Source organism: Arabidopsis thaliana, chromosome 5 (assembly GCF_000001735.4).
Source record: "Arabidopsis thaliana chromosome 5, partial sequence".
Taxonomy (NCBI): Eukaryota; Viridiplantae; Streptophyta; class Magnoliopsida; order Brassicales; family Brassicaceae; genus Arabidopsis; species Arabidopsis thaliana.
This window is the reverse complement of record NC_003076.8, coordinates 7,370,743-7,397,357: the sequence shown is the minus strand read 5'-3', so window position 1 is coordinate 7,397,357 and position 26,615 is coordinate 7,370,743. Positions and strand designations below refer to the sequence as shown.

At 35.8% G+C, this 26,615-nt stretch overlaps 8 protein-coding genes and 1 non-coding gene across 15 annotated transcripts; 6 read left to right on the top strand and 3 right to left on the bottom strand.

Moving 5' to 3' along the window:
- Positions 1–37: 37 nt before the first annotated feature.
- AT5G22340 (NF-kappa-B inhibitor-like protein) lies at positions 38–2,915 on the bottom strand. 2 transcript variants are annotated; one of them, NM_122139.5, is made up of 9 exons: positions 2,699–2,915; positions 2,440–2,612; positions 2,020–2,139; positions 1,859–1,915; positions 1,613–1,693; positions 1,491–1,525; positions 1,282–1,371; positions 1,026–1,185; positions 38–908 (listed from the first exon to the last, which is right to left on the bottom strand). In NM_122139.5, the coding sequence occupies exons 1-9, from the start codon at positions 2,847–2,849 to the stop codon at positions 804–806; spliced, it is 972 nt and encodes a 323-aa protein (NP_197626.2). In that variant the 5' UTR covers positions 2,850–2,915; the 3' UTR covers positions 38–803. The 2 variants fall into 2 exon arrangements, with proteins under 2 accessions (NP_197626.2, NP_001031922.1); NM_001036845.1 differs by having other exon boundaries at positions 483–904; positions 2,699–2,885.
- A 162-nt stretch (positions 2,916–3,077) lies between these two features.
- Positions 3,078–6,562, top strand: RIN1 (P-loop containing nucleoside triphosphate hydrolases superfamily protein). The gene is made up of 12 exons (NM_122138.3): positions 3,078–3,376; positions 3,950–4,138; positions 4,259–4,390; positions 4,482–4,631; positions 4,838–4,993; positions 5,151–5,285; positions 5,371–5,436; positions 5,533–5,639; positions 5,731–5,830; positions 5,909–6,000; positions 6,083–6,152; positions 6,243–6,562. Exons 1-12 carry the CDS (start codon positions 3,287–3,289, stop codon positions 6,330–6,332), a joined length of 1,377 nt encoding a protein of 458 aa, NP_197625.1. The 5' UTR covers positions 3,078–3,286; the 3' UTR covers positions 6,333–6,562.
- Positions 6,563–6,744: 182 nt separating this feature from the next.
- Positions 6,745–9,373, top strand: AT5G22320 (Leucine-rich repeat (LRR) family protein). Of its 2 annotated transcripts, none has more exons than NM_122137.4 (10): positions 6,745–7,030; positions 7,111–7,182; positions 7,289–7,381; positions 7,529–7,610; positions 7,692–7,748; positions 7,841–7,905; positions 7,979–8,074; positions 8,179–8,265; positions 8,380–8,460; positions 8,557–9,354. In NM_122137.4, the coding sequence occupies exons 1-10, from the start codon at positions 6,932–6,934 to the stop codon at positions 9,181–9,183; spliced, it is 1,359 nt and encodes a 452-aa protein (NP_568416.1). In that variant the 5' UTR covers positions 6,745–6,931; the 3' UTR covers positions 9,184–9,354. The 2 variants fall into 2 exon arrangements, with proteins under 2 accessions (NP_568416.1, NP_001190363.1); NM_001203434.1 differs by having other exon boundaries at positions 6,838–7,030; positions 8,027–8,074; positions 8,557–9,373.
- A 25-nt stretch (positions 9,374–9,398) lies between these two features.
- On the bottom strand, positions 9,399–9,470 carry AT5G22315. The gene has a single exon. It is a non-coding gene; the product is annotated as a tRNA-Gln (tRNA).
- Positions 9,471–11,524: 2,054 nt separating this feature from the next.
- Positions 11,525–13,775, top strand: AT5G22310 (trichohyalin-like protein). The gene is made up of 3 exons (NM_122136.2): positions 11,525–12,441; positions 12,525–12,617; positions 12,693–13,775. Exons 1-3 carry the CDS (start codon positions 12,013–12,015, stop codon positions 13,614–13,616), a joined length of 1,446 nt encoding a protein of 481 aa, NP_568415.1. The 5' UTR covers positions 11,525–12,012; the 3' UTR covers positions 13,617–13,775.
- Positions 13,776–15,332: 1,557 nt separating this feature from the next.
- Positions 15,333–18,171, bottom strand: NIT4 (nitrilase 4). 2 transcript variants are annotated; one of them, NM_001343724.1, is made up of 5 exons: positions 17,795–18,171; positions 16,631–17,713; positions 16,210–16,503; positions 15,829–16,110; positions 15,333–15,742 (listed from the first exon to the last, which is right to left on the bottom strand). In NM_001343724.1, the coding sequence occupies exons 2-5, from the start codon at positions 16,692–16,694 to the stop codon at positions 15,594–15,596; spliced, it is 789 nt and encodes a 262-aa protein (NP_001330785.1). In that variant the 5' UTR covers positions 16,695–17,713; positions 17,795–18,171; the 3' UTR covers positions 15,333–15,593. The 2 variants fall into 2 exon arrangements, with proteins under 2 accessions (NP_001330785.1, NP_197622.1); NM_122135.6 differs by having other exon boundaries at positions 17,534–17,713.
- A 1,410-nt stretch (positions 18,172–19,581) lies between these two features.
- NAC089 (NAC domain containing protein 89) lies at positions 19,582–21,519 on the top strand. Of its 2 annotated transcripts, NM_122134.4 has the most exons (4): positions 19,582–20,061; positions 20,242–20,495; positions 20,662–20,892; positions 20,979–21,519. In NM_122134.4, exons 1-4 carry the CDS (start codon positions 19,860–19,862, stop codon positions 21,312–21,314), a joined length of 1,023 nt encoding a protein of 340 aa, NP_568414.1. In that variant the 5' UTR covers positions 19,582–19,859; the 3' UTR covers positions 21,315–21,519. The 2 variants fall into 2 exon arrangements, with proteins under 2 accessions (NP_568414.1, NP_001330322.1); NM_001343723.1 differs by having other exon boundaries at positions 19,691–20,495; positions 20,979–21,482.
- Positions 21,520–21,563: 44 nt separating this feature from the next.
- Positions 21,564–23,395, top strand: AT5G22280 (peptidyl-prolyl cis-trans isomerase G). 3 transcript variants are annotated; one of them, NM_122133.3, is made up of 3 exons: positions 21,564–21,852; positions 22,223–22,401; positions 22,977–23,395. In NM_122133.3, exons 2-3 carry the CDS (start codon positions 22,246–22,248, stop codon positions 23,145–23,147), a joined length of 327 nt encoding a protein of 108 aa, NP_197620.1. In that variant the 5' UTR covers positions 21,564–21,852; positions 22,223–22,245; the 3' UTR covers positions 23,148–23,395. The 3 variants fall into 3 exon arrangements, with proteins under 3 accessions (NP_197620.1, NP_001119260.1, NP_001190362.1); NM_001125788.1 differs by having other exon boundaries at positions 21,639–21,852; positions 22,303–22,401; positions 22,977–23,363; NM_001203433.1 differs by having other exon boundaries at positions 21,639–21,852; positions 22,832–23,363.
- A 703-nt stretch (positions 23,396–24,098) lies between these two features.
- AT5G22270 (uncharacterized protein) lies at positions 24,099–25,249 on the top strand. Its single transcript, NM_122132.3, has 2 exons — positions 24,099–24,317; positions 24,542–25,249. The coding sequence occupies exon 2, from the start codon at positions 24,590–24,592 to the stop codon at positions 24,869–24,871; it is 282 nt and encodes a 93-aa protein (NP_197619.1). The 5' UTR covers positions 24,099–24,317; positions 24,542–24,589; the 3' UTR covers positions 24,872–25,249.
- The last annotated feature ends 1,366 nt before the right edge of the window (positions 25,250–26,615 follow it).

The following is a 26,615-nucleotide window of genomic DNA, read 5'->3' as shown; positions in this document are numbered from 1 at the left end:
GAGAAAATTAAAAGACCAAATGCTAAACATTTTGAGAGATGTAGGAGTAAAATGAATATCAGGGAACTGTATAATTTGCATAAAGAGGAGAGAACAGAAGAAGACATTTAGTTACTAAGAGTAAAATAAGTTTTGACCATGTTTTAAAAACACTTTGGGTTACTACTTTCTAACGAAAACAATAAGGAACTAGGGTTTTTACCACAATGTTTATATGCATGATTTGATGAATGGGGAGGAACTAGGAGATGCTGTAAGCAGGAGACACCACAACATCATCTCCATAAGAAGGCAAAGAGAAGAGTCGATAGAATGTCTCTGATCTTTTTCTTGGTTGTTTATGGTTCTACTTGTAAAGGATCTCTAGCTTGTAGAGAGGAACAGGAACTAGGCTTTTTAACAAGCTACAAGCTACGATCCTTTATTGTAGATCCATAAACAACCAAATTTCTCGTACTCTCGAAGCTGCCTCTGCTGCCTCTGATCTTACTTTTGATAAAATATTAAAGAAAGAAGCAAAATCCAATATAGTTTATTGTAAACTCATTCAAGTCATGCATATAAACATTGTATTATTGTTTTCGTTAGAAAAGTAACCCAGAATGTTTTAAAAAATAGAAGAGGTTGCTTTGCTTTTGAAAAAAAGCCGAAAAACGCCGTTTTGATCTATAACTCACTATATCCTCGGTCTTAGCGGATGAGTCTAGCTTCTGTTCCTGTTCCTCTCTCAAAATATGTACCGAACAATTCACAATTCTGTGGTTTCCTGGTCTATCTCGGAAGGCCGCTTGTGAACTTTGCAGTTAGTAGTCATCTGGGAAGATGAACTGAAGATCTTGGTTGTCTCTGTACACTTGAACGAGAGTTGCAGCTTTGTATACAAACAAACCAACCATTGCTGGAACTATCTGCAAAGCACAATCGTTGTGGAGAATATAAAGGTTCAAACTTGTCTAAGAACATGTGATAACTTTGAGGTATCACGGATAAACATAGCTAAAACCTCGCAACGTGGAATAGCTTACCTGAAAGTCGAACAAGTCGTTCTGGAAATACTTGTGAGAGAGTATCCACAAACCATAAATTGCAGCTGGTATCACCAAGCGTGGAGAAGAGAGAGCCATGCCACTGCCCCTGATTGTCCTCACTACAAAGTCCTCAAGGTCTTCACTTCTGATCCCGATTCTGAATTGGGACAATACAAAAGCAAGTTCAGAGCAATGTGAGTATGGGAAGTGAGAAGAAAACGTGACCAGACTAAAAAGTTGTCAAGGTCTTTACTTTTTAGACTTTTTTTTCAGGAAGATATCAGGAACAGCTTCACGTGATAGACCATCAGCGTATCCATACAAAAGCTGAAGGTACAAGCAACTGCACTATGATCAGATTTGGTTAGGAATACGCGAGTGCTCGATCAAGCATGTTGCAGAACTATATCTTACAACGTCAAGGTCTATTTATGTACAAACCAATTAAAATAGACAACTAACCTGAATAGAACCCCAACTGCATAACTGACTGCAGCCTGTCATATGTCAGAATATTTCTTTCAGACACATTTTCGTATAGAGAAGCCATAGTATAAACTGGTTAGAGCTTTGACAGAGCTTACCTGAACTGATAAAGCTAGTAAACAGTATCCGCTGCATCCAGTTCCAATTACAATCGACAGGTACATGAGTTCACGCTTCAGCTACAAAAATAAAGACACAAACGCAGCAATTTCAAAGTTCATTCTACACAAATTGACTACTGGTACATACTGAACAGCCATTTTGCATAATAGAGTGTTTTGTTGAATCATAAAGATCTGACTGGCAGACTAATTAAGAAAACATACTGAAAGGAATAATCATACAGCTTCATATTTCAGAAAGTTAAACTTCTTCCTTCTCTCGCTGTCATCTCGTAGTGCCTGCAATCAAGGAAGTAGGACAAACGCAGCAGAGTTTTGCAATGAGAAGGACGTGTGAATGAATGAATACAGAGAACAAGAACATTCATAAATAGATGACCAACCTTAGCTAGAGCTTTCTTATTCATGGGGGCAGAATCACTCTCCCAACCAATCCATTCTTGTGTCGGTTTAAGTTTCAAGAAACCACTTTCATCATCATCAGCGCCATCTATCAAGCTTTCCTGCATATACAACATAAAGACATTAATAAAGGAGCTATACCAAGTTACCAACCAAAGTAACAGTACCAAGTATAAGATTGTTGCCATGAAAGCTATAAATTTGTGAGATTTCAGAAATTCACAAACCAATACTGGATTTCATAAAAATGTAGTCACTCACATAACAATTGCAACAGGATCATATAACTATCAAACTATTCCTCGATACAAAGTTAGCAATTTTAATCGTCAAAAGCAAACTTAGAACTGAAGAAAAAAAACTAGCTACAGTTACTAATGAACAAGTGAAAGAAACTTAACCCGAGTATCATCTAGTTCAACAGCTGAAGAAGAAGCTCCATTGGAATTAACATCAATAGATTCGAGAATCTCCTTTAACCAGAGCCTATCAGAAACTTTAGATATGAAATCTCCATTTTCTTCTCTGTCTTTCATGAACATTTGCAACACATCCTCCTCCACTAGCTCACTCACTAAAAACAAAGCAAAAGACATGAAATTTTCCACAAAGAGCGAACATTTGAGTAGTAAGGTTCAATGTAGAGAGAGAGATTGTCACCAGAGCGAGAAGCGGCATTAATGGCGGCCAAGCGATGGGAATTCCTGTTGGGAGGTCGCCGGAGATGATGCGGCGGAGAAACTCTCACCTTCGTCGGAGGAATGGTTCCGCCGGAAAACCAAGAAGCGGCGGGAATCGAGAGACTCTCCATGTAGCGAGAGAGTGAGACGGCCTCTGGTTTTTTTCCAGAAGAAGAAGCTTATCACTATTGTTGATGAAGAGAAAGAAAGTTTCCAAAAAGAAGACCCTTTTATTATTCATATATTATAATTTCACCCCTTAATTTACATTTATGACTATTGAGTCCTGTCTTTTTGTTTCGCCCTTTTCTCTAATTGTTTTCGTTTTCTTTCTATTTCTGAGTTTAGGAAGTGTGGGGTGATTTTGTAAATAAAGGATAATATAAAGGCCCATTGTTGCAACAACATGTTTAACATATAAACTTTGTTAGGAAGAGGTTTTGGCAATTTGGAGTCAGAGGGAGGCGTTGCAAACTCAATAAAGCTCAAAACTTTCCGCCGTCGTTTTCGTCGTCGGAGAATACAACAAAAGACCTAAAGCAGATCAAAGTAATTGTAGTTGACGGAGATGGAGAAAGTAAAGATTGAAGAAATTCAGTCCACCGCTAAGAAACAACGGATTGCTACTCACACCCATATCAAAGGCCTTGGCCTCGAGGTGCTCCTTCTCCTCTCTCTCTTTGACTCTAGTGGATTCCAGTAGTTTGCTCGAGTTTAGGGTTTAGTTAAGGTTTTATGTTCTAAGCTTTTTTAGGGTTTTAAAGCTATTTGCTTCGTTTGGTACTACGCTTAGAGTTTCTTTTCTCTGTTCTAGCACAAACAAACCCTAGTTTTCATTTGTAAAGTTTCGACTTTTCTGGGGATAAGATGCATTGCAGTATTCTCGTATTGCTCAAAGTTCTTTAAGGTTTTGTGTTTAAAGTTTAATGATTTTTAGGGGTTTCAAGCTCATTGCTTCGTTTGGTATTCTCCGAGACTCTTTTTTCGGCTCTAGCACAATTATACTCTAGTTTTGATTTGCAAATATTCAATTTTAATACATGTATTTTATGAAATATATAGTACTTGACCGATGTTTGAAGACCTTTGCTCTTCCACTTTGGCACGGCACTTTGATTTTAATTAACTATCTTTGCTTCTTTTACTGACTGTAGTTTCTCAAGCATCTGTGTGATCTCGTTCTATAACCAGTACATCATTTCTGTTGCTAATGTTGCGTCTCTTTTTCTAGCCAACTGGTATCCCTATAAAATTGGCAGCTGGATTTGTTGGTCAACTTGAGGCTAGAGAGGCAGCTGGTCTTGTAGTTGACATGATTAAGCAGAAGAAAATGGCGGGCAAGGCTCTTTTGCTTGCTGGACCTCCTGGAACTGGGAAAACAGCTTTGGCTCTTGGAATCTCTCAAGAGCTGGGAAGCAAGGTAATTTTGGATGTCTCATTTTGTATCTTCTTTGTTACATTGTTTCCACATGGCTTCATTGTATGAAGCTTTTTTCTTTTACTTTTAGCTTATTTTATCTGGATTGTTTCTTTCTTGCAGGTTCCATTCTGTCCAATGGTTGGATCTGAGGTTTACTCATCAGAGGTTAAGAAAACAGAGGTTCTCATGGAGAATTTTAGACGTGCCATTGGTCTACGTATCAAGGAAACCAAAGAAGTCTATGAAGGGGAGGTGTGTTGCTATTTGCGGTTTCTTTTGCTGTGTTCTTATGCAATAGCATGTCTCGCTAATTGGTTTTTGACATGTTGTCCTTGTGTTCTAGGTCACCGAGCTGTCACCAGAAGAAACTGAAAGCCTCACTGGAGGTTATGGTAAAAGCATCAGCCATGTTGTAATTACACTCAAGACAGTCAAAGGAACCAAACATCTGAAATTGGATCCCACTATCTATGATGCCTTGATTAAGGAAAAGGTCAGTTCTTGGCATGCGATGCTATGCTTTGGATGTGGTATTTTCCCCTAAGTTTTTGCTTTTCAGTTTGTTCCAAAACCTGCTTTTCTTTTCACCTTTTTGGTTTTCTAACGATGTCATTCTGTGGGGACAATTGTGTATGAATTTGCTGATTACTTTGTCATTCTGATTGGTTTCTTTTTATATTTTTGCTGTTTGCCTCTCAGGTAGCTGTAGGAGATGTAATCTATATCGAAGCAAACAGTGGAGCTGTCAAACGGGTAGGTAGAAGTGATGCTTTTGCCACTGAATTTGATCTGGAAGCAGAAGAATATGTTCCACTTCCCAAAGGAGAGGTCCACAAAAAGAAAGAGATAGTGCAGGTTTACCTTCTTTGACCTCTCCCTTCTGTGTAGAGTAATTATTTTCTTTGTTGATTTATTATCTGTTATGTATTAGTTTGTATGTGTATTAACCTTAGTTCCTAAGTTTATTAAGACTACTTGTTACTCAACTAGACCATATACTTTTGACTGATAGGATGTCACACTCCAAGATCTGGATGCAGCAAATGCTCGACCTCAAGGTGGCCAGGATATACTTTCTTTGATGGGCCAAATGATGAAACCGCGGAAGACTGAGATCACTGATAAGCTTCGGCAAGAAATTAACAAGGTGATTTTCGCTAGTACATGGGTGATTTTTTTAAGCATCTTACTTTCTCTTTTGCAAGGTCTAATATTTTTATATGCCATTGTAGGTTGTGAACCGATATATAGATGAAGGTGTGGCAGAGCTTGTTCCAGGAGTTCTATTTATTGATGAGGTATTTTCCCAAATAAAGTTTTTTTTCATTCCACTATTGATCTTGCTCAGGACTCAGGAGCAGTAAGAATACCTTTGTTTAATTATAAAACCTCAGGTTCATATGCTTGATATGGAGTGCTTCTCATACTTGAACCGTGCTCTTGAGAGCTCATTATCTCCGATAGTGATATTTGCAACAAATAGAGGTGTTTGCAACGTAAGGTGAGAAGAGCGCTAGACCTTGATAGACATTTTCCTTTGGAAATCTTGTGAGTTTTTGTTAACTTGGTACTGTGATTTACTTTATTTGCAGAGGGACTGATATGCCCAGCCCCCATGGAGTCCCTATTGATCTATTAGATCGATTGGTTATCATCCGGACTCAAATCTATGATCCCTCTGAAATGATCCAGGTTACTCAATTGTCATTTAGCTTTTGGATTTCAATTACTACGAACAACATTCTAATAGATTTATCATTTTGTTCACAGATTATAGCCATTCGTGCGCAAGTTGAAGAATTAACCGTGGATGAAGAATGCTTGGTTCTACTTGGGGAGATTGGGCAAAGAACTTCACTAAGGTACTGTCATCATTGCTTTTCTAAGCAAAATTTCTGTTCGTGAATCTAAATACTAAAACCTTTTTTGTGCTTTCACTCTCAGGCACGCTGTGCAGCTTCTGTCTCCTGCCAGCATTGTAGCGAAAATGAATGGCCGTGACAATATTTGCAAGGTAGATTTACTTGTGAAATCTTAGAACAATAAAACAAATGTAAAATATGTGGATGTTATGTTATTAATCCTTCATCTTAAATTTTGACAGGCTGATATAGAGGAAGTAACATCACTCTACTTGGATGCTAAATCTTCAGCAAAGCTTTTGCATGAGCAACAAGAAAAATACATCTCATGAGAAGAACACTAATCGCACATTTTGTTGAAACATCTCATAATTTTTCTGTCGTTTTATTTTGTAATGTCGGAATATGGAGAATGTCTAATGGGATTACAATTTGGTTTCTCTGAATTCATTTATTTATGTGCTATTTTTTTGTTTGTGGTGCTAACTAATGAAAACTGAAATATGGTTTCACGTGTATACACATACATGGTCGTGAGATTCAAACTTTTGGTTTCATATTGAGTTCCCTTGTTACATTACAATACACTTATTCAAGATCAAACTGTTTGTGGAACATAACATTGTGTAATTGTCTATTTGGTTACTGTTAAAAGTTGATGTTGCGCCAAAAAGAAAGAAAAAAAACTCTATTATCAGAACAGAGTCAGCAGAGTCGGAGATTATAAAACTTGAGGATCAAAGTGGGAGGAGTACCATAAGAGGGTGTCCCTGATCCGTACAATAATAACAAGGTCAAATGTATAAACAATAGAAAACTGTGGGGTTTTTGGGTAAAGACTTATCACGGTTGGGAACAGAGACAATCTTTTGAATAAGGTGAAACCAAAAGACTAGGGTTTTGTGTGACAAGGAAGAAGACGAAGACGGCGATGAATTCGTTAACCGTTGAACAAGTATTGAAAGAGAAGAAGACCAATGACCCAGATTCCGTCAAGGAACTTAATCTCGGCCATAAAGCTCTCACCGACGTGAGTATTGTTTCTGTTCTGAAACTCTGTTCCCAAGTAGAAATTGATACGAAACCCTAATTGTTTAATTGTATATTTAGGTGTCTTGTTTGAGCAAGTTCAAAAACTTGGAAAAGCTTGATCTTCGTTTCAACAATCTAACAGATCTTCAGGTTGATTGATACATAAATCTCATTTTATAAGCATAAATAGCATCCAAAGTTTTGATTTTTAAGTTGCTAGAGCTTATTATATGTTGATGTGTTAATTGGTTTTTAGGGACTCAAGTCTTGTGTGAACTTGAAATGGCTTTCAGTTGTGGAAAACAAATTGCAAAGCTTAAATGGAATTGAAGCACTCACTAAGCTTACGGTTAGTTCCACTGATATCACTGAGCTTGTTTCTTTGAGATTTGTATCACTTACCAATAGTGAGGTTCTCCAGGATTAAGCTTTGTTTTGACAGAAAACGAGTTAATATGTGTGCTTTATTTGACTGTGTGATGTTGTTTTCTATCAGGTGCTTAATGCTGGAAAGAATAAGCTCAAATCCATGAATGAGATCTCTTCTCTTGTCAATTTACGGGCCTTGATCTTGAATGGTAAGTTGTCAACGGTTTTATGTCTTTGCATCCACAAGCTACTGTTTGATTACTTACTCGTTATTGTTTCACTTGTTGTAGACAATGAAATCTCCTCCATTTGCAAGCTTGATTTACTCAAAGACTTGAACAGTCTCGGTATGTTCTTTTACATCAAAATCAACATGTTACTGTTTAGATGTTACACCTAATTTCATTCTACTTAAATGTGTATGGATTCATTCATGCAGTTCTTTCTAGGAACCCAATCAGTGAAATAGGTGACTCACTTTCAAAGTTGAAAAACCTCTCCAAAGTAAGCTCTTGTTTTCCTCCCGTTTCGGAATCACAACTAAACTGATCCTTGTCTAATCCCATCTCGGTTTCAGATTTCTTTGTCTGACTGCAGAATAAAAGCTATTGGCTCTTCTCTCAAGTCATGCTCTGATTTGAAAGAGCTGCGGCTCGCGAACAATGAAATCAAGGTGATCTTTCTTACATTTATGCAATCTACAGAACAAACCTGCCTCTTCTCACAATCTTTTGTTTATATTGCTAATCGTTATTTCATTTACGCTTAACTGTTCAGGCTCTCCCAGCAGAACTAGCAGTCAACAAAAGACTACTCAATTTGGATGTGGGAAACAATGTGATTACGCAACTCTCTGGTTTAGAGGTATAGTCTAATTCATATAGGTGAAAGCAAATTTGTTAGCCTTCCCTAGCTTGTGGCAAGTTTTTGTGGTGATCGTGTAATAAACCATCAAATTTGTGTGCTCCCAAATGATAGGTTTTGGGTACACTATCTTGCTTGCGAAATCTGAATATTCGAGGAAACCCGATTTCTGATAACGATAAGTCAGCTAAGAAGGTAAAACAACTTTTTCTACTTCTTTTTTCCATTGTGATTAGTGTAACTGCGTGAAGAAATCGTATAAGAATGAGGAAAATTGTTTTGATGTCGCAGGTGAGAACGTTGCTTCTCCCTTCAGTGAATGTATTCAACGCTCAACCCTTAGAAAAAAGCTCAAGGAATGCAAAGCATATTCGGCTTGATACCGATGATGAAACCTTTGATGCCTATCACAATAAATCAGCAGAAGAGGAACAATCTAAAGAAGATCGAAAACGCAAGAAGAGCTCTAAGAGAAATAAGTCAGAAGAAGAAGAAGTCAACAATGAGGATCACAAAAGCAAGAAGAAGAAGTCTAAGAGCAACACAAATGTAGATCAAGTTGAAACAAAAAAGAAAGAAGAACATAAAGAGAAGACAATCCCAAGTAACAATGATGATGATGATGATGCTGAGAAGAAACAGAAAAGGGCTACTCCAAAGGAGGAACTCGATGCTATAGATGATGCTGAAACCTCTTTCGCAGAAATCTTTTCCCGGGAAAATGTGCCAAAGGGTTCTGAAGACGGTATTGAGAAGAAGAAGAAAAGCAGCGTCCAAGAGACAGGTTTAGTAAAAGTGATAGATACTAAAGCTAACAAGAAGAAGAAGAAGAGTGAAAAGAAGCAAAGCAAGAGTGTAGTGATTGATCTTCCCATGGAGGTTGAGATCGGGTTAGGAGGAGAGTCTAAGTGGGAGTAAACTGCAACAGAGGGAGTGTTTTACTCTTTAAAAGAAGGGACAGTTATGTCTGTAACATCCAACGGCTAGGGAGTATTTTGATATGGTTAAAGAACATAGGAGAGGAAGAAAGTGGTTTCGATCTTCTTTATAAATTGTTTTCTGCACTGTTGAGAAGCTATATCTAATTTTATAAAATGTTTGTGTCATTGAAACCAAAACAAAAAAAGGAGAATAGGTCCCACCGAGACTTGAACTCGGGTTACTGGATTCAGAGTCCAATGTCCTGACCACTAGACCATGGGACCATTCTATTCACGCTTTAATATTTGTTATTTTTATTGTGTTAGTTTCTAGTGTGTAATAAAAAAGAGAAATAAAATGATACAAGCTAAATGCTAGGAAAAATGTGGAAACACTAGTTTGGACAATGAGAAGTTTGAATTTTGATTTCAGAAAAGAAAACTAAATTAATTTTAGTGCAGACTATTCCGATTAGGTGTAAATGTGGTCTACATTTGTGATATATTATGAAGACGTAGAGAAGAGTTAGAAATTTTTGTCATCTTCTTTTGTTTCCTATGTTTGTTTTGTAATGCTAATGTTAAAACCGATTTGCTAGTTCAAAATGTCCGTATCTACCCGTATTGAATGTATGTAATTACCCATAGTATGTATTGTATATTGTAAACGATATTTTTTTAGTTTAGCTTATTTGACAAAAAAGAACGTCGTTTTTAAAGTAGAGTTTAGATTGCTGCTGCAAGAGTAGTTAGTATATTGAATAAAAGTATAGTGATATGACATTTTTGTCAAATTCTCCATGTGATATGTGAGTAGTAGTCAAAGACTCAAAGGAATAAAAGAGAAACAGACTAGAACTCTTTTTAATCTGAACCGTTCATCTATGTTGTATTTTTCTTCTATCATCGTGGCACTTCTCTAGTCTTCACACATTTTAAAATTCTTTTTTACTCGTATTAATTTATTTTTAAATTAGTAATATGTTAAATTATTTGTAATGGAGTTAAAAGAATCTGGAGGATGGATTTGATTTGACTGGCAGAGAAGGCATCTATCTCTTTGGGATGTTCCATAAGTATTTACTATTATTTGTACTCAGCATGTGCCTGTCTTTCATAATTCATATGCCAATCACAAAACTTGTGTTCAAATTAGTATAGAGACAATCATTGGTTTTGAGTTGTGAATTATGATTGGATAGTAGTAATCGTTAAGGCATCTAGGAAATTTTATGTCTGATTTACATTCAAAAAATCCTATATGTTTTAGAGCAGCAATATTTTTTTTTATGAATCCAAAAATCTAAAACCATGTATTCATTGTGTAACTATGATTGTTTAATGAGAGATTTTTAGCAATGATTGAACATCTACTATATATATTAGTGTCAAAATTGTCAAAGTTTCGATGTGCGACAATTCCAATAACTTATAACAACTGTCTGTAAAATTTTAGTGTATTGATCTTAATACCTACCTCTCTAGACAAAAGCCATAAGTTTATAAACACAATCCTAAAACATAAAATGAAGAACTATTCAATCCTAAACGAAAATGATTTATAATAATTATATTTCTGTTTGTGTTTTTGGATTGTGTATAACAAATATTCGCATTTAAACAAAAATACTATATATTATCTTTCTAAACACTATTCAATCATAATTGAACAATCTGCATGATATAAATCGTCAAAATCAATAAAAACTAATCAATTTTGCATTAAAAATAAAAAAACATCATCTAATTCAATACAATTTTTTTTCCTAAAACATAAGAAAAAAGGAGTATACTTTCTTGGCTCATGTATCTTGCCTTGTCTATGCATATTCATTTATTTCAAAATATGTCACCCATATTCATGTTTGTTGAAAACAATGCTACTTTATAGTAGTACGTAGTACGTTGTCTTTAACTCTTTTGACGTTCATATTATTTCCCAAAAAAAAAATACTAATCAAAAACGAAATGAGTCGGGTCTTAATCCGATCAAACGAGGTTAAATTGTGACCTAAACCCGTGTTCTGTTCGACTTTTGGCAAGTTCTAGAAAACACATGTTAGCTTTTGACGTTAGCATAGAGGTTAATGCTAGTTTTGATAATCTAGTACGTTGTCTTTATTTGATGCTCTTCTTTTTTTCTTCTCCAGAAAAGCCTACAAAAACTTAATAGAATCCTGTCTAATCCGATCAAACCAGGTTAACTTGTGGTCTAAAGATTCTAAACTCTTTAGAAAGCACTAATTTGGAAACATGGATTCCATGATATCTTTTTGCAAGTCATTGTTGCATTAATGAGTTAGCGGCAACAATATTTGTACTCATTGATTATGAAATTATTTTTGTTAAAATTAATGACGAAATTGGACAACATCGGTTCATGAACCCTCCAAAGAAAATTTACATTGCCCAAATAGACAACGCACAAACACAAAAACACCACACTGTCTCCATCTTTCTTTCCTCTTCTTCAACATCTCTCTTCTCCCAAGAAAATAAAACACAATTTCCCAGATTCAAAACTTCTTTTTCACAAATCACAACGTCTTCAAAGGGATCAAGAATCTTATTACTCTTCTCTTCTTTTGCTTTTAAGAAGAAGTAAAAACATCATCTTAACTTTCACTTTTTGTATTATCTTTCTCTTTCACTCACTTTAAAGTCTATTTAGAGATTCAAAAACAAAATCTTCCAGAAACTGCTTCTGATCTTAGAAGATGACTCACTTCTCCTAAAAAGCACCAATTTCAATCCTATTTTTTTCTCTTGTTTTCCGGCAAGATTTGGTAAAATTTTGTGTTCTGATTTGTTGTTTTGAATATCAACTATGGAACAACGGAAGAAAGGTTGTAAGATCAGGAAGAGAGGTGGTTCTTCCTCTTCTTCTTCTTCACTTGCTCGTCGAAACCGCTTCAAACGTGCAATTTTCGCCGGGAAAAGAGCCGCTCAAGACGACGGTGGCTCAGGAACTCCTGTTAAGTCCATCACCGCCGCTAAAACTCCAGTTCTGTTATCGTTTTCGCCGGAAAATCTTCCTATAGATCATCATCAATTGCAGAAAAGCTGCGTGTCGGCGAGAAAGCTAGCTGCGACGCTGTGGGAAATCAACGACGACGCAGACCCTCCGGTAAATTCTGATAAAGATTGCTTGAGAAGCAAGAAACCATCGAGATACAGAGCGAAGAAATCAACAGAGTTCTCTTCCATTGATTTCCCGCCACGATCATCCGATCCGATTTCTCGTCTAAGCTCAGAGGTTAGGGTTTGCTTCAGTTTCAAGTTTCCTCTGTGTTTTTTTTCTTTCTGAAATTCTAAGTCTGAAAAATCAAAATTGCACAGAGAATCGATCTCTGTGACGATATGATTCGTAGAAGATCAACAAATCCTCAGAAATTAAACCCAATTGAATACAAAATCATTGGCGCAAACTCGGTATGATTTGCAATCTTACCCTAAAAACACTTTTCTTGCGGAAGAAGAAAGGTCTGATTCTTAATTATATTACAGGTGAAAACTCGTTTCAAGAATGTCAGTGACGGATTAACAACGTCTAAAGAACTGGTAAAGGTATTAAAAAGGATCGGTGAGCTCGGAGATGATCACAAGACAGCAAGCAATCGTTTGATCTCTGCTTTGTTATGTGAACTAGACAGAGCAAGATCTTCACTAAAGCATCTAATGAGTGAATTAGATGAAGAGGAAGAGGAGAAGCGGAGGTTGATAGAGAGTCTACAAGAAGAGGCGATGGTTGAGAGAAAACTCCGGCGAAGAACAGAGAAGATGAATAGAAGATTAGGGAGAGAGCTCACGGAGGCTAAAGAAACAGAGAGGAAGATGAAGGAGGAGATGAAAAGAGAGAAGAGAGCTAAAGATGTTCTTGAAGAGGTTTGTGATGAGCTAACTAAAGGAATCGGAGATGATAAGAAGGAGATGGAGAAAGAGAGAGAGATGATGCATATAGCTGATGTTTTGAGGGAAGAGAGAGTTCAAATGAAGCTTACGGAGGCGAAGTTTGAGTTCGAAGATAAATACGCCGCCGTGGAGCGGCTGAAGAAGGAGCTCCGGCGGGTTTTGGATGGTGAAGAAGGAAAAGGGTCGTCGGAGATTCGTAGGATTTTGGAGGTGATTGATGGTTCTGGTTCTGATGATGATGAGGAGAGTGATCTTAAGTCCATTGAGTTGAACATGGAGAGTGGTAGTAAATGGGGTTATGTTGATAGCCTGAAAGATCGTCGGAGATTTGATGGCTCCGGCGGCGATGATGATGATGATGATCCGGTGGAGAAGAGATCAGTGATTGTTGAGAATGGTGAGAGAGATGAGTCTTTGAAGACTTTGAGAGATTACATTGTTTCAAATGTTAGATGTATTGGTCCTTCATCGTCAGAGCAGTGGAATCATCGGAATTTACCAAGCTCTGAGTTTGTGTAATCACCACCGCTAGCGCCGGCGAGGAAGAAAAAGAAATCATTTTTTTTTATAGTATATAATATTTCAGTATTTGTAATTTATTCAATTTAATTTGAAATACAAAATCAATTACGGAATATTTTTTGCCGGTATATCACATTTTTTCGTCTACAATGGTTTAACCTCAATTTACTACACATATCCAATCAAATCATTATTTGCATTTTCTATCAAAATATTCCGTTTTTATGATCGAAGTTTCAAGTTTGTAATCAAGTGATTTGTCAGAATTTGAAGTCTATTACGGAACTTAAGTGCTTATTTTAGAGAACAACAATTCATTACGTACGAGTTTTTATGTTTGTAACTAACTCTAATTAGACCATAATGTAGATGTAGAGAATAAGGGGAAACCAAACAAATCATGCTTGGAATGAATTGGAGGTGAATTGTACATTGTATATAACTATTAAAGAACTTATTTATTGGTGGCATTGAAGATATACACATGGAAACGTTGATTTGGTGTAAATTAAATCATAATGATTAGTACAACAATGAGAATAAGAACGAACAATAATGAGATATATAATTGATTCAAGAAAGGATTAGTTTAAGATTTTGAATCAAAAACGAAACAAGACATTTTCTCTATTATTGTCTAGACATTTGGACAGCATCGTTCCATCTTCCCATGTGATTTTGTCTCAACTATATATCCGTTACGTTTTACCCTATTTGGGAATATTTGGTAACAATTCAACCAAAAAAGTTACAAAAATTAATAAGATGACATGAACAATAACGAACAATAACGGATCTTCATTTTTCGATCATATATACACATGATTAGGTAATAGGTCAATTCGTGTGAAAGATATATGCATATACCAATCAGCCTTACTCTATGTCCCCCACTCAATATAATATTTTAGCTTAGAACCATATATATATGTACCATTAAACCAAATCAAGGGGTTTTGGGTTCCAAAAGTTTGTCTTTCTTTTTTTGTTTCATACTTTTACATAGTTTAGGGATAAATCATTAACTCGTATAACAAAATAAAACTACTAAAGTTGAAGCATAATATAGTGCCACTAGGCTAACTAATTTTCTCTCATTGAATGAGAAAGGTCAAATGCTAAAAACATTCGCATTATAGGGAGATATTTTGTCAGAGTGATGATCTTATCAAGTTCGTGTGTGGTTTATCTCTTTGTCTCCTCCTTTGTCTGTATAATAAACATTGATATATACAATGAACCTACCTACAAAATCACTATTTTGAAGACATTGATGTTACTAATATAGCAACTAGCAAATCAACTGTCAGTGGACAGATCGTCTCAAACATGGGCAGACTTTTCGTTTCGATTTTGGTGTTACCAAATAACACTTTGAATGTTAAAAATATGAGTTTTCCTATATATTAATATACTTCGTATTTTTATCCCAGAACTTGATTACATAATTTTTAAACCTATAAAACAGAGTTTTTAAAATTCCATATTTCGGTTTGTTTCGGTACGAATGTGTTGCTTATCCTCTATGCCAAACCAAAAAAAAACAATTTATATGAATGTTTTAGGTTTTCACAGGGTGGATACAAACAGAAAAGCCTAAGCCCATTCCAAGAGACAGGGAAATAAATAAGGAAACAAGGCCCAAACCCATAGAGAGTGTTGTGTTGCGGAAGAGTAGAGAGAATTGGTAGCTTATTTGTTTTGGCCATTTGGGTTTGTTTTTCTTTCATCTTTTTCGTAAAAATGACTCATCTTAATCCCTAACAAGTTATTGAATCACTAGTTTCATGTACAAATTTGAAGAACATGGAACGAGCAGAACCAAGCATAGTATAAACGAGGAATAGAAGACAACACTCAATCTAACGGTTTAGATTTTTTATCGATTTCAATTACAACACAAGTCTTGAAGTTTACTACAGATAAACTTCATCAAATTACAGAGAAAGTTTGGGTCTAACAAATGATCATTTGTTAGACGGATTCATCTTCCATTACCTTTGACGTCTTGAAGCTGACCGCTTTTCTCGGATGCTCCCTTATGTTCAAGCTAAACACTTCAGGCCTCGAGTAATGTCCGACCACATCAAAATCAAACTTGGCTCGTGCTATGTCCCCAAGATCTGTTAGAGATTTATAGGATATGATTAGTTAACTTTTTGTTCAAGAATGAATGATGATGATTAACAAATGTTAATTAATAATATACCTAGATCAGCTGTGATAAGAGCTTCTCCTCTATAGTTTGGTCCAGCTAAAACAATTCCCAAAGGTGAAATGATAGAGCTTCCACCAGCGCAGACAACAGAGTCCGGTGTTAGGCTCTCTTCTGAACCGGAAAACATGTATTCCGGCGGAGAAGGATAGTCTTTCCGACGACAAAACTGGTTAGCTGACAAAACAAAACATCCACCCTCAAGTGCAATATGAGTCATTGATGCTAGCCAAGTTTCTCTTGAATCAGCAGTAGGTGCACAATAAATCTCAATGCCTACAAAAAAAAACACAACAGTGTAACACACCAACATGATCAAATCACAAGCAACATACTGATACATTGTCCCTTTGTAGAAGCTAAAGAGAGACTAACCTTTGGCATACATTGCGGTTCTCAAAGAAGGCATCCTATTTTCCCAACAAATAGCAGCACCGATTTTCCCAATAGGAGTATCGAACACAGGGATGGTTGATCCATCTCCAAATCCCCAAATGCAACGTTCAAGAGCTGTAGGCATGAGTTTGCGGTGCTTACCTAAGAACAGACCTTGTGAATCGAAGAAAAGAACGGTGCAGTATAGCGTGTAGCCTTCCCTCTCTATCACACCCATAACCAAGTATACTTTGTACTTCTTGGCCATTAACGCTAATCGTTCCACTTCAGGGCCTAACACAAGATGGCACAGATGAATAAGTAGAATGTAATTTACAGTTTACACACACTTGGTGATTCAAGAAACACTATAACTAGTAGAGACTGAAACACTCAATTGTTAGTAGATGATCACACTAACAATTGTTGGGTTTATTGGCTATGAGATTGACCCATGTGAAAGCCCAAGTCACTGGGCCTTTCATAAGTTAAGCCCATGTGACTGTTGCTGAAATGATCTTATCTACAACTTCTTACTCTTGGAGCATCTGTGCCTCCCTTGAATGAAGCTTGTTGTGGAGTCACGGGTGGAGCAACCAAGCTACGTCTCTTGATGAACTGGTCAGATCTTGGTGATGCTACAAGCTCTCATGTAAGAAGGAAGAGGCATCTCCCTCAAAGCAACAAGAACCACCTTGATACCAAAAAAAAACAAGAACCACCTTGGTTGTTTGTTGCAGTTTCTGTTACAGTGTCGTAGTAGAACAGAAGCTGTTTTAAAGACGGCTTTGGTGAGAATTTATTAGATCTTAAGTGTGATAAGCTAGGAGATACGTGTGGTAGCTGAAAAGGAGGTTATGAGACACGTGAATAAGCAAAGAGAAGCATAGAAGTCATGTGAAAAGGAGTTAAAACAGAGCAAGAAGAAACAGATTTTGTAACCTCTTGTCAAGAGAATTGATGAAGTTATGCATGTATTGATGTGTTTTTAACAAACGTATGGTTTTATGGAGGAGAGTTAGGAGATCTCTTGAAAAAATCTCCATTGTTAGGGTAGTTCTTGAGTTTGTATCTTGGAATGAGAAGTGATAAAAGATAAGAGTTCATAGCTTCAAACTTATCAAATGGTGCAGTGAACGTGAATCGAACACGCGACCTAAGTGAATATAAAAGAGGGTTGCCTAGTTGTTCTATGTTGGTAGCTAGTTAGAGAACAATGGATTTATGTGGTAATAAGTGCGTGCCCTGGTATTCATGCTAAGATCCAAAATCGAAAGAAAAAAAGTGAGAACATAATCGGAGATATGGTGGAGGACTTTATTACCAGGAACATCAATGGCAGAAGCATGGTACTTGCGAAAGTCATCTCGTCCTTTAGCGGTACGAGAACCAATAGCCAATTCAAAGGTAGAGCCACGTGGATATCCACCGATGAAAGCCTCCGGGAACACCACTAGCTGAGATCCATTCTCCGCTGCCTCAGAAAGCAGTCTCTCTGCCTTATCTGACAAAATTTCGTGGATAAGGCATCGAAAGCGATCTCACCAACCATAGTGAATCAAAAATCGAGAAAACAGGAACGAACCTAGCGTGGCGGGAGTATCGTAGAAGACTGTAGAGGCTTGGACGACTGTAGCTCGTACGATGGAGGAGGAATCGCCGGCGGACATGTCAATCTCAGGGAAGATTTGATGGCCGTTGGTCTGTGGAGCCGCCGTCATGTGAGACGTTTCTTGTTGCATGGACATGAGAGAATCAGAGAAAGAGAGAGATTCCTTTTTTTTTTGTCAAAGAAGAAAGATTCCAATTGTGTTGTATCTTGTTTACTTGGTTGGTGTGTGTTTAACTTTGATATTATCGTGTATTTTATAAACTCTCTCTTTTTGTGTGTCGATTCTTTTTTAGTGAAGGGAAAAATGGGTTTAAAAAATCCTCATTTTCTCTAAAAACATTTACAATAACCATCACCTATATTGGTATTTATATGCATGCATATTGTACGATGGAGGAAGAATCGCAAGTGTATACGTCAACCACGGGAAAGATTTGATCGATGTTGACCGGAGGAGCCGCCGTGACTAGAGACATTTATTGGTGACTGGTCAGTTTGTCACCAATAAGATATATAGAGGAAATGAGTGATTCTAGTAGTAGTATCTTCTTGATGGGCTTGGTTGGTAGGTGTTTACTTGTACAACACATGATATATATTTTGATTTTTACTCTCTTTTTAACTGTAGGGGGAAATGCCAAAATGTGTAAAAAAATCCTCATTTTTTTCTAAAATCATCACCTATATTTATAGATTTTTTACAAAATTCAAAAGATAAAATACCCCCTCGATAACAAACCAACCTTAAAAACCAAACAAAGCGTTTGTTTATATATTTTGGTTGTTACTTGTTAGCATTCAATATTAATTATTGTTTACTTTTCGAAGGTATGAGGATTAGAAGATTAGATGTTTATCTCTTTTCTTAGTTTTAGACTTGATCTATATCCTTGGATGGTGTTATAAAAGGTATCGAACTCTTTCACGTATCATTAGCTTTTGACTAAAATATTGTTGAAGAGTTCTATTTTTTAGTTCAAAGGCCTATGAAAGGAGGATTTTTAATTCTAAAGAGTTTTGGTATGAAAAAACTCTTAAATCATATTATCGTTATCGATCATTGTTGATCTTGACAAAATATAAATTTGTTGCTGAAATAATTTGGAGAATTTCTTGTTATGATTGTTTATAGTTTCCGTTCATCATCAACTTTAAACTTTTAATTGTACGAGAAACTTTCAAAGTAATTTTTGGATTCACATCACCAAAAAAATTAACAGAACAGAGTTAACCACGTTAATATCACTTTAGTTTTTTTACAAATAATGATTTGAGTATAATTTGATCGTAATTTGTAACCCCATTTCATCATGGAAACAACAATAAAGTTCACTCATACATTTCGTTTTCCCTGTCGTACCTTGACACAGAAACATAGTCCACAGATTTTACTACTAATACTATTTCGAAGACGTACGAGGTTTTACGGAGGGAGATTTGCGAAAATTCACCTTTCTTGTTTAGCTTTTTTGAACATGAGTTTTTGATTAAACTTAACTATATGGAAAGTCTTGTGGAGCAGTTGAAATCCATCAAGAAGGATAAGTTTTCTTGTAATGATAAGTGGTTAACCCTTAAGCTTCAAATCAACAAAAACTTTGAGGTAACGCTTGTTGATTACGAGATCCTGAACAAGATATTTTGGGATATATAATTGTGAGCGATTGATCGATAGTAAGATTTCGGATATATATTGGGACTTTATCTGAAAACACTAAACAATAAGTCGTAAATTGGGAGTACGTAAAAACATTAAGGGTCTAAATGAAATAAAACCTATAATATAACTAGGTTTAGTGACGTGGCATGCACACGTAGATTAAGCAATGCCTTGGCAACACGTATGCAAAAACCCATATGTGTGCACCTGTGAAGTGTTCCAATAACAATTCAAAAGCTCCCTGAGCAAGTGAGAAGAGACCACACTGAGAAGAAAAATCCTTCAGGTTATCGAAAATTCCCGGATTTTACTCTTTGGGCGGTGGCCGATTTCTTACGCGCTCTTTTTGTGGCGACTGTTGTATACGCGCGAGCCTTCATGGACACGAAGGCGGTTGGAGTTTCTAAGGATACGGCGGCGTCGATGGAAGCGTCGACGGTGTTTCCTGGGTTTAAATTCTCGCCGACGGATGTGGAGTTGATTTCGTATTACCTGAAGCGGAAGATGGATGGCTTGGAGAGGTCCGTTGAGGTTATACCGGACCTTGAGATTTACAATTTCGAGCCTTGGGATTTACCCGGTTTGTCTTCGAATTCGAACCAATTGATTCTTTTGTGTCTTTCTTCTACTTGGAATTTGATTTTGTTGTTCTTCAGGCTTCAGGAGAGATCTCTATTTTGGGTGCCTAAGATATAAAGTTTCTATTTTTTGGCTCTTGGATTGGAATTGACAATTTTTTTTGTGTGTTTGTTCTTTGCAGATAAGTCGATTGTGAAATCTGATAGCGAGTGGTTCTTCTTCTGTGCGCGTGGGAAAAAGTATCCACATGGTTCACAGAACAGGAGAGCAACGAAGATGGGATACTGGAAAGCAACTGGGAAAGAGCGTGATGTGAAGTCTGGTTCTGAGGTCATTGGAACAAAGAGGACGCTTGTTTTCCATATTGGTCGTGCACCAAAAGGCGAAAGAACTGACTGGATTATGCACGAGTACTGCGTGAAAGGAGTATCTCTGGTAAAACTGTTCTCGAGAGTTTGTTTTTTCTTATAGATTAATTGTTAACCATTACATAAGAGGTGGTGACTTTGGCTACTTTTTGAGTCTCTAAGAGGAATACAGTAAAATTTTAGGAGTTTTGTCTTTGGCTTGAGTTGATTGATTATGTTTATGTAAATTCTAGGATGATGCTATGGTTGTTTGCCGGGTTAGGAGGAACAAAGAATACAATAGTGGTACAAGTCAGAAGGCACCAAAGCCAAATTCATCAGCCGAGAAGCATGCGAAAGTCCAAAATGGCGCTACGAGTTCAGGGAGCCCGTCTGATTGGGACAACTTGGTTGATTTTTACCTAGCAGGTGAATCAGGGGAGAAACTACTCGCTGAGATGGCAGAGTCATCAGAAAATCTACAGGTTTTGTCACCTGGCTTCTAATTGTTGTATGATGGTTCTTGATTGTTGTCGTTCTTCTTAATGAATGTTATGTGTGTGTGGTTTAGGTGGATAATGACGAGGATTTCTTTGCGGATATCCTAAGAGACGAAATCATCAATCTCGATGAAGCGGTGATGACAGGGAACACACCAAACGAAGTGCCAACACTAGAATCAGCATCAATGGAGATAAGGGTACTTCCTTTACCAAACATGATAGACAAACAAATGTCATCACTGTTAGAGGAAAGACCATCACAGAAGAAGAAAGGAAAAGACGCCACGGAATCATTGTCGAGCTGCTTCGTGGGTTTATACTCGATCAAATCAGTGAACAAGGCACGATGGGATGTTATTATAGGTGTAGTGGCTCTGATAGCAATGTTGTTTTATCTAGAATAAGAGGCTTATGGAAGTAGCGAAAAACAGTGTCCTAGCTATGTTTGTATCATCTTTTCTCGGACATTGACAAGGATTATATGATGTTTTTGTGTAAACGGTTTATGTTTTACACTTCTACTTCAAATCTGTGCAACCAAATCAAAACCTGAAATATCAAGCACAGAAGAACTAGTGGATATAGTTTTTACACTTCAAGGCTTATTAAGTGGTGTGTTTAATGAGAATCAGAGAATGGATAAATGATGGGGGCAAATTAGTAAATGACTATTTTCCAAATCCGTACTGTTTATCTTTCTCGTCCAGATGGTTGTTGCACTAAGATTTGTAGAATTTTCTCGCCGCCATTAAACCTCTGCTTTTGTTTCTTTCTCTCTTCTTCTATACGAGAACCCATTTTGGAGAAGTCAAGTTTCCTCAATACTCCGTCAAGCCGATTTTATTGATCTCGATCAGTTTCGTCAATTTTTCCGGTTTAAGAAACCCTAGAAAAGCTGATGATTCGATAATGAAGTTTGATTTCACTGTGATAAATCGATCTGTAAGTTGGAGATACTTAATCGTCTTCGTTATATCTTCTACGATGCTTCAATTTTGCTTTGTTGTGCTGAGGAAATTCAGTTTTTCTGTAGTATGTGTTATTTGCTTATCCTTAGTAAGTTAGTTACATATGAAGGAGATTCGTATTGAAACCCTAGGTCATTGATTTGATGGAGTTGCTTTTTATAGTATCAGCTTACACTGTTTACATTGTTCTACTTTTGGTTTTTAATTAGAAAATTTGAAGTGAGTAGGTGAATTTTAAGTCGCATCGATCTCATTTTCGATATATGTCTCAATTCGATTAGGCGTGGTCTTTGGATGTGTGTTTAGGATGGTATGAAATGGATTGATTGTGAAATTTGGAACAGGTTTTGTAAGAGCTGAATAGAAAATGTCGAGGCCGATCATGCTAGTCTTTCTTCTGGTTATACTTATAGTCACTTCTCAGTTTGAATGGAGGCAACCACTTCTTGAGCTTGATGCAGCTCCTAGCTTGTCTCAGAAACATCAGCAAATTGCAAAGAGGGAAGAAGCTGTCAAGGAGAAGGTACTTACTTCATTCTTAAACTCTTTTTCATTGAAGTTTTGTGTGTTCAGTTGTATGAGAAAGACCTGAGAATTCGTTTTGGGATTGTGACTTATAGATTAGTACAACTGTAGCAGAGATATGCATAATTGGATAGTGTCAGTTAACTTAGAATGCTCTGATGCTTAAGATTCCTATATCTGCTTCACTTGCCTTTTGAGTCAATCTATAACTATGCCTTAGTAGTTGTGTTGTTGACTTTATCCTCGACATTCTAGTCTCATGAGTCTCTGGACAAACATTCTTTGTAACTGGCTTTCATATCTCTATCTTCTTCTTTTTGAGAATGTCTATGGAATCCATCAATGACTGATCTGAGTTTTTAATGTTGCATAGAAATATTCGGGGTTTTTTTGCCTTCTGTTGTGTTTTCCCTGATTGCATCAAATAGATGAGGTTAGTGGAGAAACATAGACTTATTGGTCTTGCAACCTTAAAGTTCCATTGGATGTATGACGAACCTCATAACTTCAGCATAATTTTGAACCTGAAAATAGAAGAAGACCTGTCAATTCTTAGTTTGTTAATCGTTACAGATCATCTTGTCACAAGAGAGACATATCCAGAGGCTAAACGACCTTGTACGAAGTCTTCAAATGCAGTTACAGCGATGCAAAGGAGAGAACGAGACACGAAACGCCACTGAAACCTCCCATAATAACAAACAGTTCATTGAGCTCGAGAGGAAACACATCGTGGAAGACTAGTATTTCCTCCGGTTACATCAATTCTAATAAATAACCCAAATGGTACGTAAAAACTGTTGTAATTTACTTTTGTTGTGTTAAAAACCTTGCTGATGTTTTGATTAGAAGGATGATTTACTTTATTCACGTGTAAGATTGAGATATTTAAGTACTTGTAATAAAAGTTGAGAATTAGGGTACTTGTAATATCTTTAGTTATGGTTGATTGATTCTATCATTGTCGATGTCTTGGTATAGTCAAACTTTGGTTGTGTGTAGTTAGATTTTTACTTTGACTGATGAGGCTAACGAAAGTCTAAGATGACAAAAGCAATCTTATGTCATATTCTTTCCATGATTTCATCACTAGTCAGAGCCTAAATAAATCTCTTATTAGACACCAACCACAACTCCATATTTGTTCTAAGTCAAACAAAACCAAATCTCCCATGAATTTTCACATACTCATTTATTATTCTTCCATTTTACTATTTGGCATTCTAAAAGTCAATAATATTAACAGTCAAAAGCCATTCATCTGTTTTTGGTCAATCTTTCTATCATTTGTTGGCCGTGCGTCTAGCCGTCAAGCTATCCAAATTCATATTCACCAATACTTATCAATTTTTCAACAATAATTTTCGGTTTATTAAAAAAAGTATCATCATATACGACTTTAGAAATCTAATAATATCAACTACCCATTAAACTACAATTTGTTTTTGTCAACACCGATTTTAACTACATTACAACCTTCCAAGTTTGAAACAAATGCATTGTCTACTTCTTCCCTCTCAATTTGAATTTCGATTTTCATACTAATAATATGATGATTTATGAAAATGGACAAAAATATCTCCTTTGTAATTATCCAAATACTATTTGGTAATAAATGCAATTTCAAAGCACAAGTCATATACTCAATCTTTTGCATACTATTATTTTCAAATTACATTTATTGCTTACAAACACCTCATATTATAATTATTTTCTACAAGAATATTTATTTTGAAAGCTAGATGAAACTAATCCTACTAATTCATTAATATACATTCAATGAGACCCTCTCTCATCTTGCGTGTATCTTCTCCTCTATCTATATATATATAACAGCCACTAACATGCAGACATCAAACTATCTCTCTTTAAATCTCAAGAACAAGAACTAAACTACTACTAGTCTTCACCAAGGTAAAGCTACTTTGGAACCCGAGAACCAAGTTAATTTGTTCTCATCGAATTTTTTTTGTTCTCATATGTTGAAATTTTGTTATTGTCATCTTCACTTTTTGATTGATCGATAGAAAAATAAGTATTCAATTGATCAATTCTTTTTATATATATACATGTTTTATAAACCATGGATCTCCATCTAAAGTTTTGTTTTACTGTGTTTCTTATTCTGATTCTTGTAGAATAATATATCAACACACATAGTATACTCTTCTTGGAAGGCAAGGAACATGAATCAAGAAGCTGCGAGTAACCTTGGACTTGATCTGAAACTAAATATTTCACCGTCGTTGGATTCATCTTTGCTCACTGAGAGTTCATCGTCATCGTTATGCTCGGAGGAAGCTGAGGGTGGAGGAGGAGAGGCTAAATCAATGGTGGTCGTTGGCTGCCCTAATTGCATCATGTACATCATCACTTCTTTAGAGAATGACCCTAGATGCCCTAGATGCAACAGCCATGTTTTGCTTGATTTTCTCACAGGAAACCATAGCAAGAAGAGCACTAGTTAAAAAAAAAAATAAAAAAAAAATACATAATATTAAATTAAGGATGTTCTTTTATTTTTCTTTCTTTTTTCTTTTCCTTAATTTGTTGCCACATTTATTGATAGTTTGAATTAATCCACAATGAACGGATATGTTCATAAAATCGAAACCTATATACTTATGTTTTTAAAACATCCTTAACTTCATTTGTAATATTGACTGCTTAACGATGGATAATTCTTGTAGAAAACTAAGCAATATTAATATTGATTCTTTGCAACGGGTGATTACAAAAATTTAAACTTGGATTAATAGCTAGTATAAATGATGGATGTGTCATTGTGTCCTCATCAAAAGGTTACGTATTCGGACTATTGCGATATTTAATTTTATAAATGGAAAATGGTCGTTGTTGACTTGTTATAAGTTCAATGTATATGTACATGGCACAATTAATTATGTTTTTAATATGAAAAATGTGGAACAATGACTTTTTTTTCTTTTCCTTTTTTTGCACTATGTAATTCTAGCGTTAAATGCGAAGTATATACATAAATATATACACATCATACGTCAAACAATAAATAGGTTTGGTTTACTTGTTACCAAAGTTGTTGAACTAACAAATTAAATGTTTATAAAAACATGAAAAAGAGTTATGCTTATTATAAATGTGAAAAATCTTCACCTAAACTTACTATAAAAAAAATGCATGTTGGTTTTACATTAATGTCGGATTCAACATTACGTGTGTTTTGTTCCTTTCCCCAACTATCAAAAGAAACAACACGTATCCTTTAAGTAGATTTCTCACATTTTTATCATTATATTTACCGCTACTGGCAATTTCAATTGGACAAACCAAAACCAAATATATATTTTTTCGCTGACGTAAGACCTATCAAAGAAATCTATCATTCAACCAACAACTATAAAAACGAATCAAAGTCACTTGTTGGCTACTATTCAACTAACAATATAATGTATCGCTGCCTCGCTGGTCGTTGTTACTTGTTACTAAGAATCGTGAAACAAAAATGATACAAAATTATCAACAATTATTCAGTCTACGTACGTATATACCTACTTATACTATTAGTGGCTGTCAAAGTTTAAACTTTAAACACTAAACAAGTGATAGTAGGTCAACATTTTAGTTAGATATGCTTAATATTGATTCAAACTCAAATATTGCAATTGTTAGCATCGGGATTTAACAAGGCATATCATTAATTTTAAAAAAAGATTAAAATTTGATTGGTCTGAACTTTTAACTCTTTTTTTTTACGAAGATTGTAACACTAAAAACATATATTTGAAGCACTGAAGTGACTGTAAGTACCCAAAGTTGTTGTGATCACTGCAATCATTAAGGTGAGTACAATTTTGAATGTAATATATTAACTATTAAGTAAATACCATTGCAATTTGCAAACCACTTTTTCTGAGAACATAATTTGAAACTTTCTTTAAACCGCTAAAAAACATCTATTGATGTAAACACCTTTTTCTATTGATGTAACATATTAATTATGTTTAATTAACAATAACTATGTGGGTTTGAACATATAGTGATGACAAATCATCAACACTATCACAAATCAATAAACTACATATCAATTAAAACATTGATAATCGACTAAATTGAGTTTGTCCAACCACGCAAACACACACGTGTGTGTTATGTAATAGATGCATATATGTGCAGGTAGACATGACAGAAATTGACGGAACACAGAGTTAATCTGATTCTTTAAAAATGTGAGAA

What these genes read in the sequence shown, in the direction of transcription:
- NAC089 (NM_122134.4), top strand. Translation starts at nt 19,860, where the DNA reads ATGGACACGAAGGCGGTTGGAGTTTCTAAGGATACGGCGGCGTCGATG. An exon ending in CGAGCCTTGGGATTTACCCG is followed by an intron (nt 20,062 to 20,241) that starts GTTTGTCTTCGA and finishes TGTTCTTTGCAG; the next exon opens with ATAAGTCGATTGTGAAATCT. An exon ending in GCGTGAAAGGAGTATCTCTG is followed by an intron (nt 20,496 to 20,661) that starts GTAAAACTGTTC and finishes TGTAAATTCTAG; the next exon opens with GATGATGCTATGGTTGTTTG.
- AT5G22340 (NM_001036845.1), bottom strand. Translation starts at nt 2,849, where the DNA reads ATGGAGAGTCTCTCGATTCCCGCCGCTTCTTGGTTTTCCGGCGGAACC. An exon ending in CTGAAAAAAAAGTCTAAAAA is followed by an intron (nt 1,186 to 1,281) that starts GTAAAGACCTTG and finishes GTCCCAATTCAG; the next exon opens with AATCGGGATCAGAAGTGAAG. An exon ending in ACGACTTGTTCGACTTTCAG is followed by an intron (nt 905 to 1,025) that starts GTAAGCTATTCC and finishes CTTTGCAGATAG; the next exon opens with TTCCAGCAATGGTTGGTTTG.
- RIN1 (NM_122138.3), top strand. Translation starts at nt 3,287, where the DNA reads ATGGAGAAAGTAAAGATTGAAGAAATTCAGTCCACCGCTAAGAAACAA. An exon ending in TCAAAGGCCTTGGCCTCGAG is followed by an intron (nt 3,377 to 3,949) that starts GTGCTCCTTCTC and finishes CTCTTTTTCTAG; the next exon opens with CCAACTGGTATCCCTATAAA. An exon ending in CTCAAGAGCTGGGAAGCAAG is followed by an intron (nt 4,139 to 4,258) that starts GTAATTTTGGAT and finishes TCTTTCTTGCAG; the next exon opens with GTTCCATTCTGTCCAATGGT.
- AT5G22310 (NM_122136.2), top strand. Translation starts at nt 12,013, where the DNA reads ATGGAACAACGGAAGAAAGGTTGTAAGATCAGGAAGAGAGGTGGTTCT. An exon ending in TTTCTCGTCTAAGCTCAGAG is followed by an intron (nt 12,442 to 12,524) that starts GTTAGGGTTTGC and finishes AAAATTGCACAG; the next exon opens with AGAATCGATCTCTGTGACGA. An exon ending in AAATCATTGGCGCAAACTCG is followed by an intron (nt 12,618 to 12,692) that starts GTATGATTTGCA and finishes ATTATATTACAG; the next exon opens with GTGAAAACTCGTTTCAAGAA.
- AT5G22270 (NM_122132.3), top strand. Translation starts at nt 24,590, where the DNA reads ATGAATCAAGAAGCTGCGAGTAACCTTGGACTTGATCTGAAACTAAAT.
- AT5G22320 (NM_122137.4), top strand. Translation starts at nt 6,932, where the DNA reads ATGAATTCGTTAACCGTTGAACAAGTATTGAAAGAGAAGAAGACCAAT. An exon ending in ACGGGCCTTGATCTTGAATG is followed by an intron (nt 7,611 to 7,691) that starts GTAAGTTGTCAA and finishes CACTTGTTGTAG; the next exon opens with ACAATGAAATCTCCTCCATT. An exon ending in CGCAACTCTCTGGTTTAGAG is followed by an intron (nt 8,266 to 8,379) that starts GTATAGTCTAAT and finishes CCCAAATGATAG; the next exon opens with GTTTTGGGTACACTATCTTG.
- AT5G22280 (NM_001203433.1), top strand. Translation starts at nt 22,246, where the DNA reads ATGTCGAGGCCGATCATGCTAGTCTTTCTTCTGGTTATACTTATAGTC. An exon ending in AAGAAGCTGTCAAGGAGAAG is followed by an intron (nt 22,402 to 22,831) that starts GTACTTACTTCA and finishes TGCATCAAATAG; the next exon opens with ATGAGGTTAGTGGAGAAACA.
- NIT4 (NM_122135.6), bottom strand. Translation starts at nt 17,957, where the DNA reads ATGTCCATGCAACAAGAAACGTCTCACATGACGGCGGCTCCACAGACC. An exon ending in TTCTGCCATTGATGTTCCTG is followed by an intron (nt 16,504 to 17,533) that starts GTAATAAAGTCC and finishes ATCTTGTGTTAG; the next exon opens with GCCCTGAAGTGGAACGATTA. An exon ending in AACCGCAATGTATGCCAAAG is followed by an intron (nt 16,111 to 16,209) that starts GTTAGTCTCTCT and finishes TTTTTTTTGTAG; the next exon opens with GCATTGAGATTTATTGTGCA.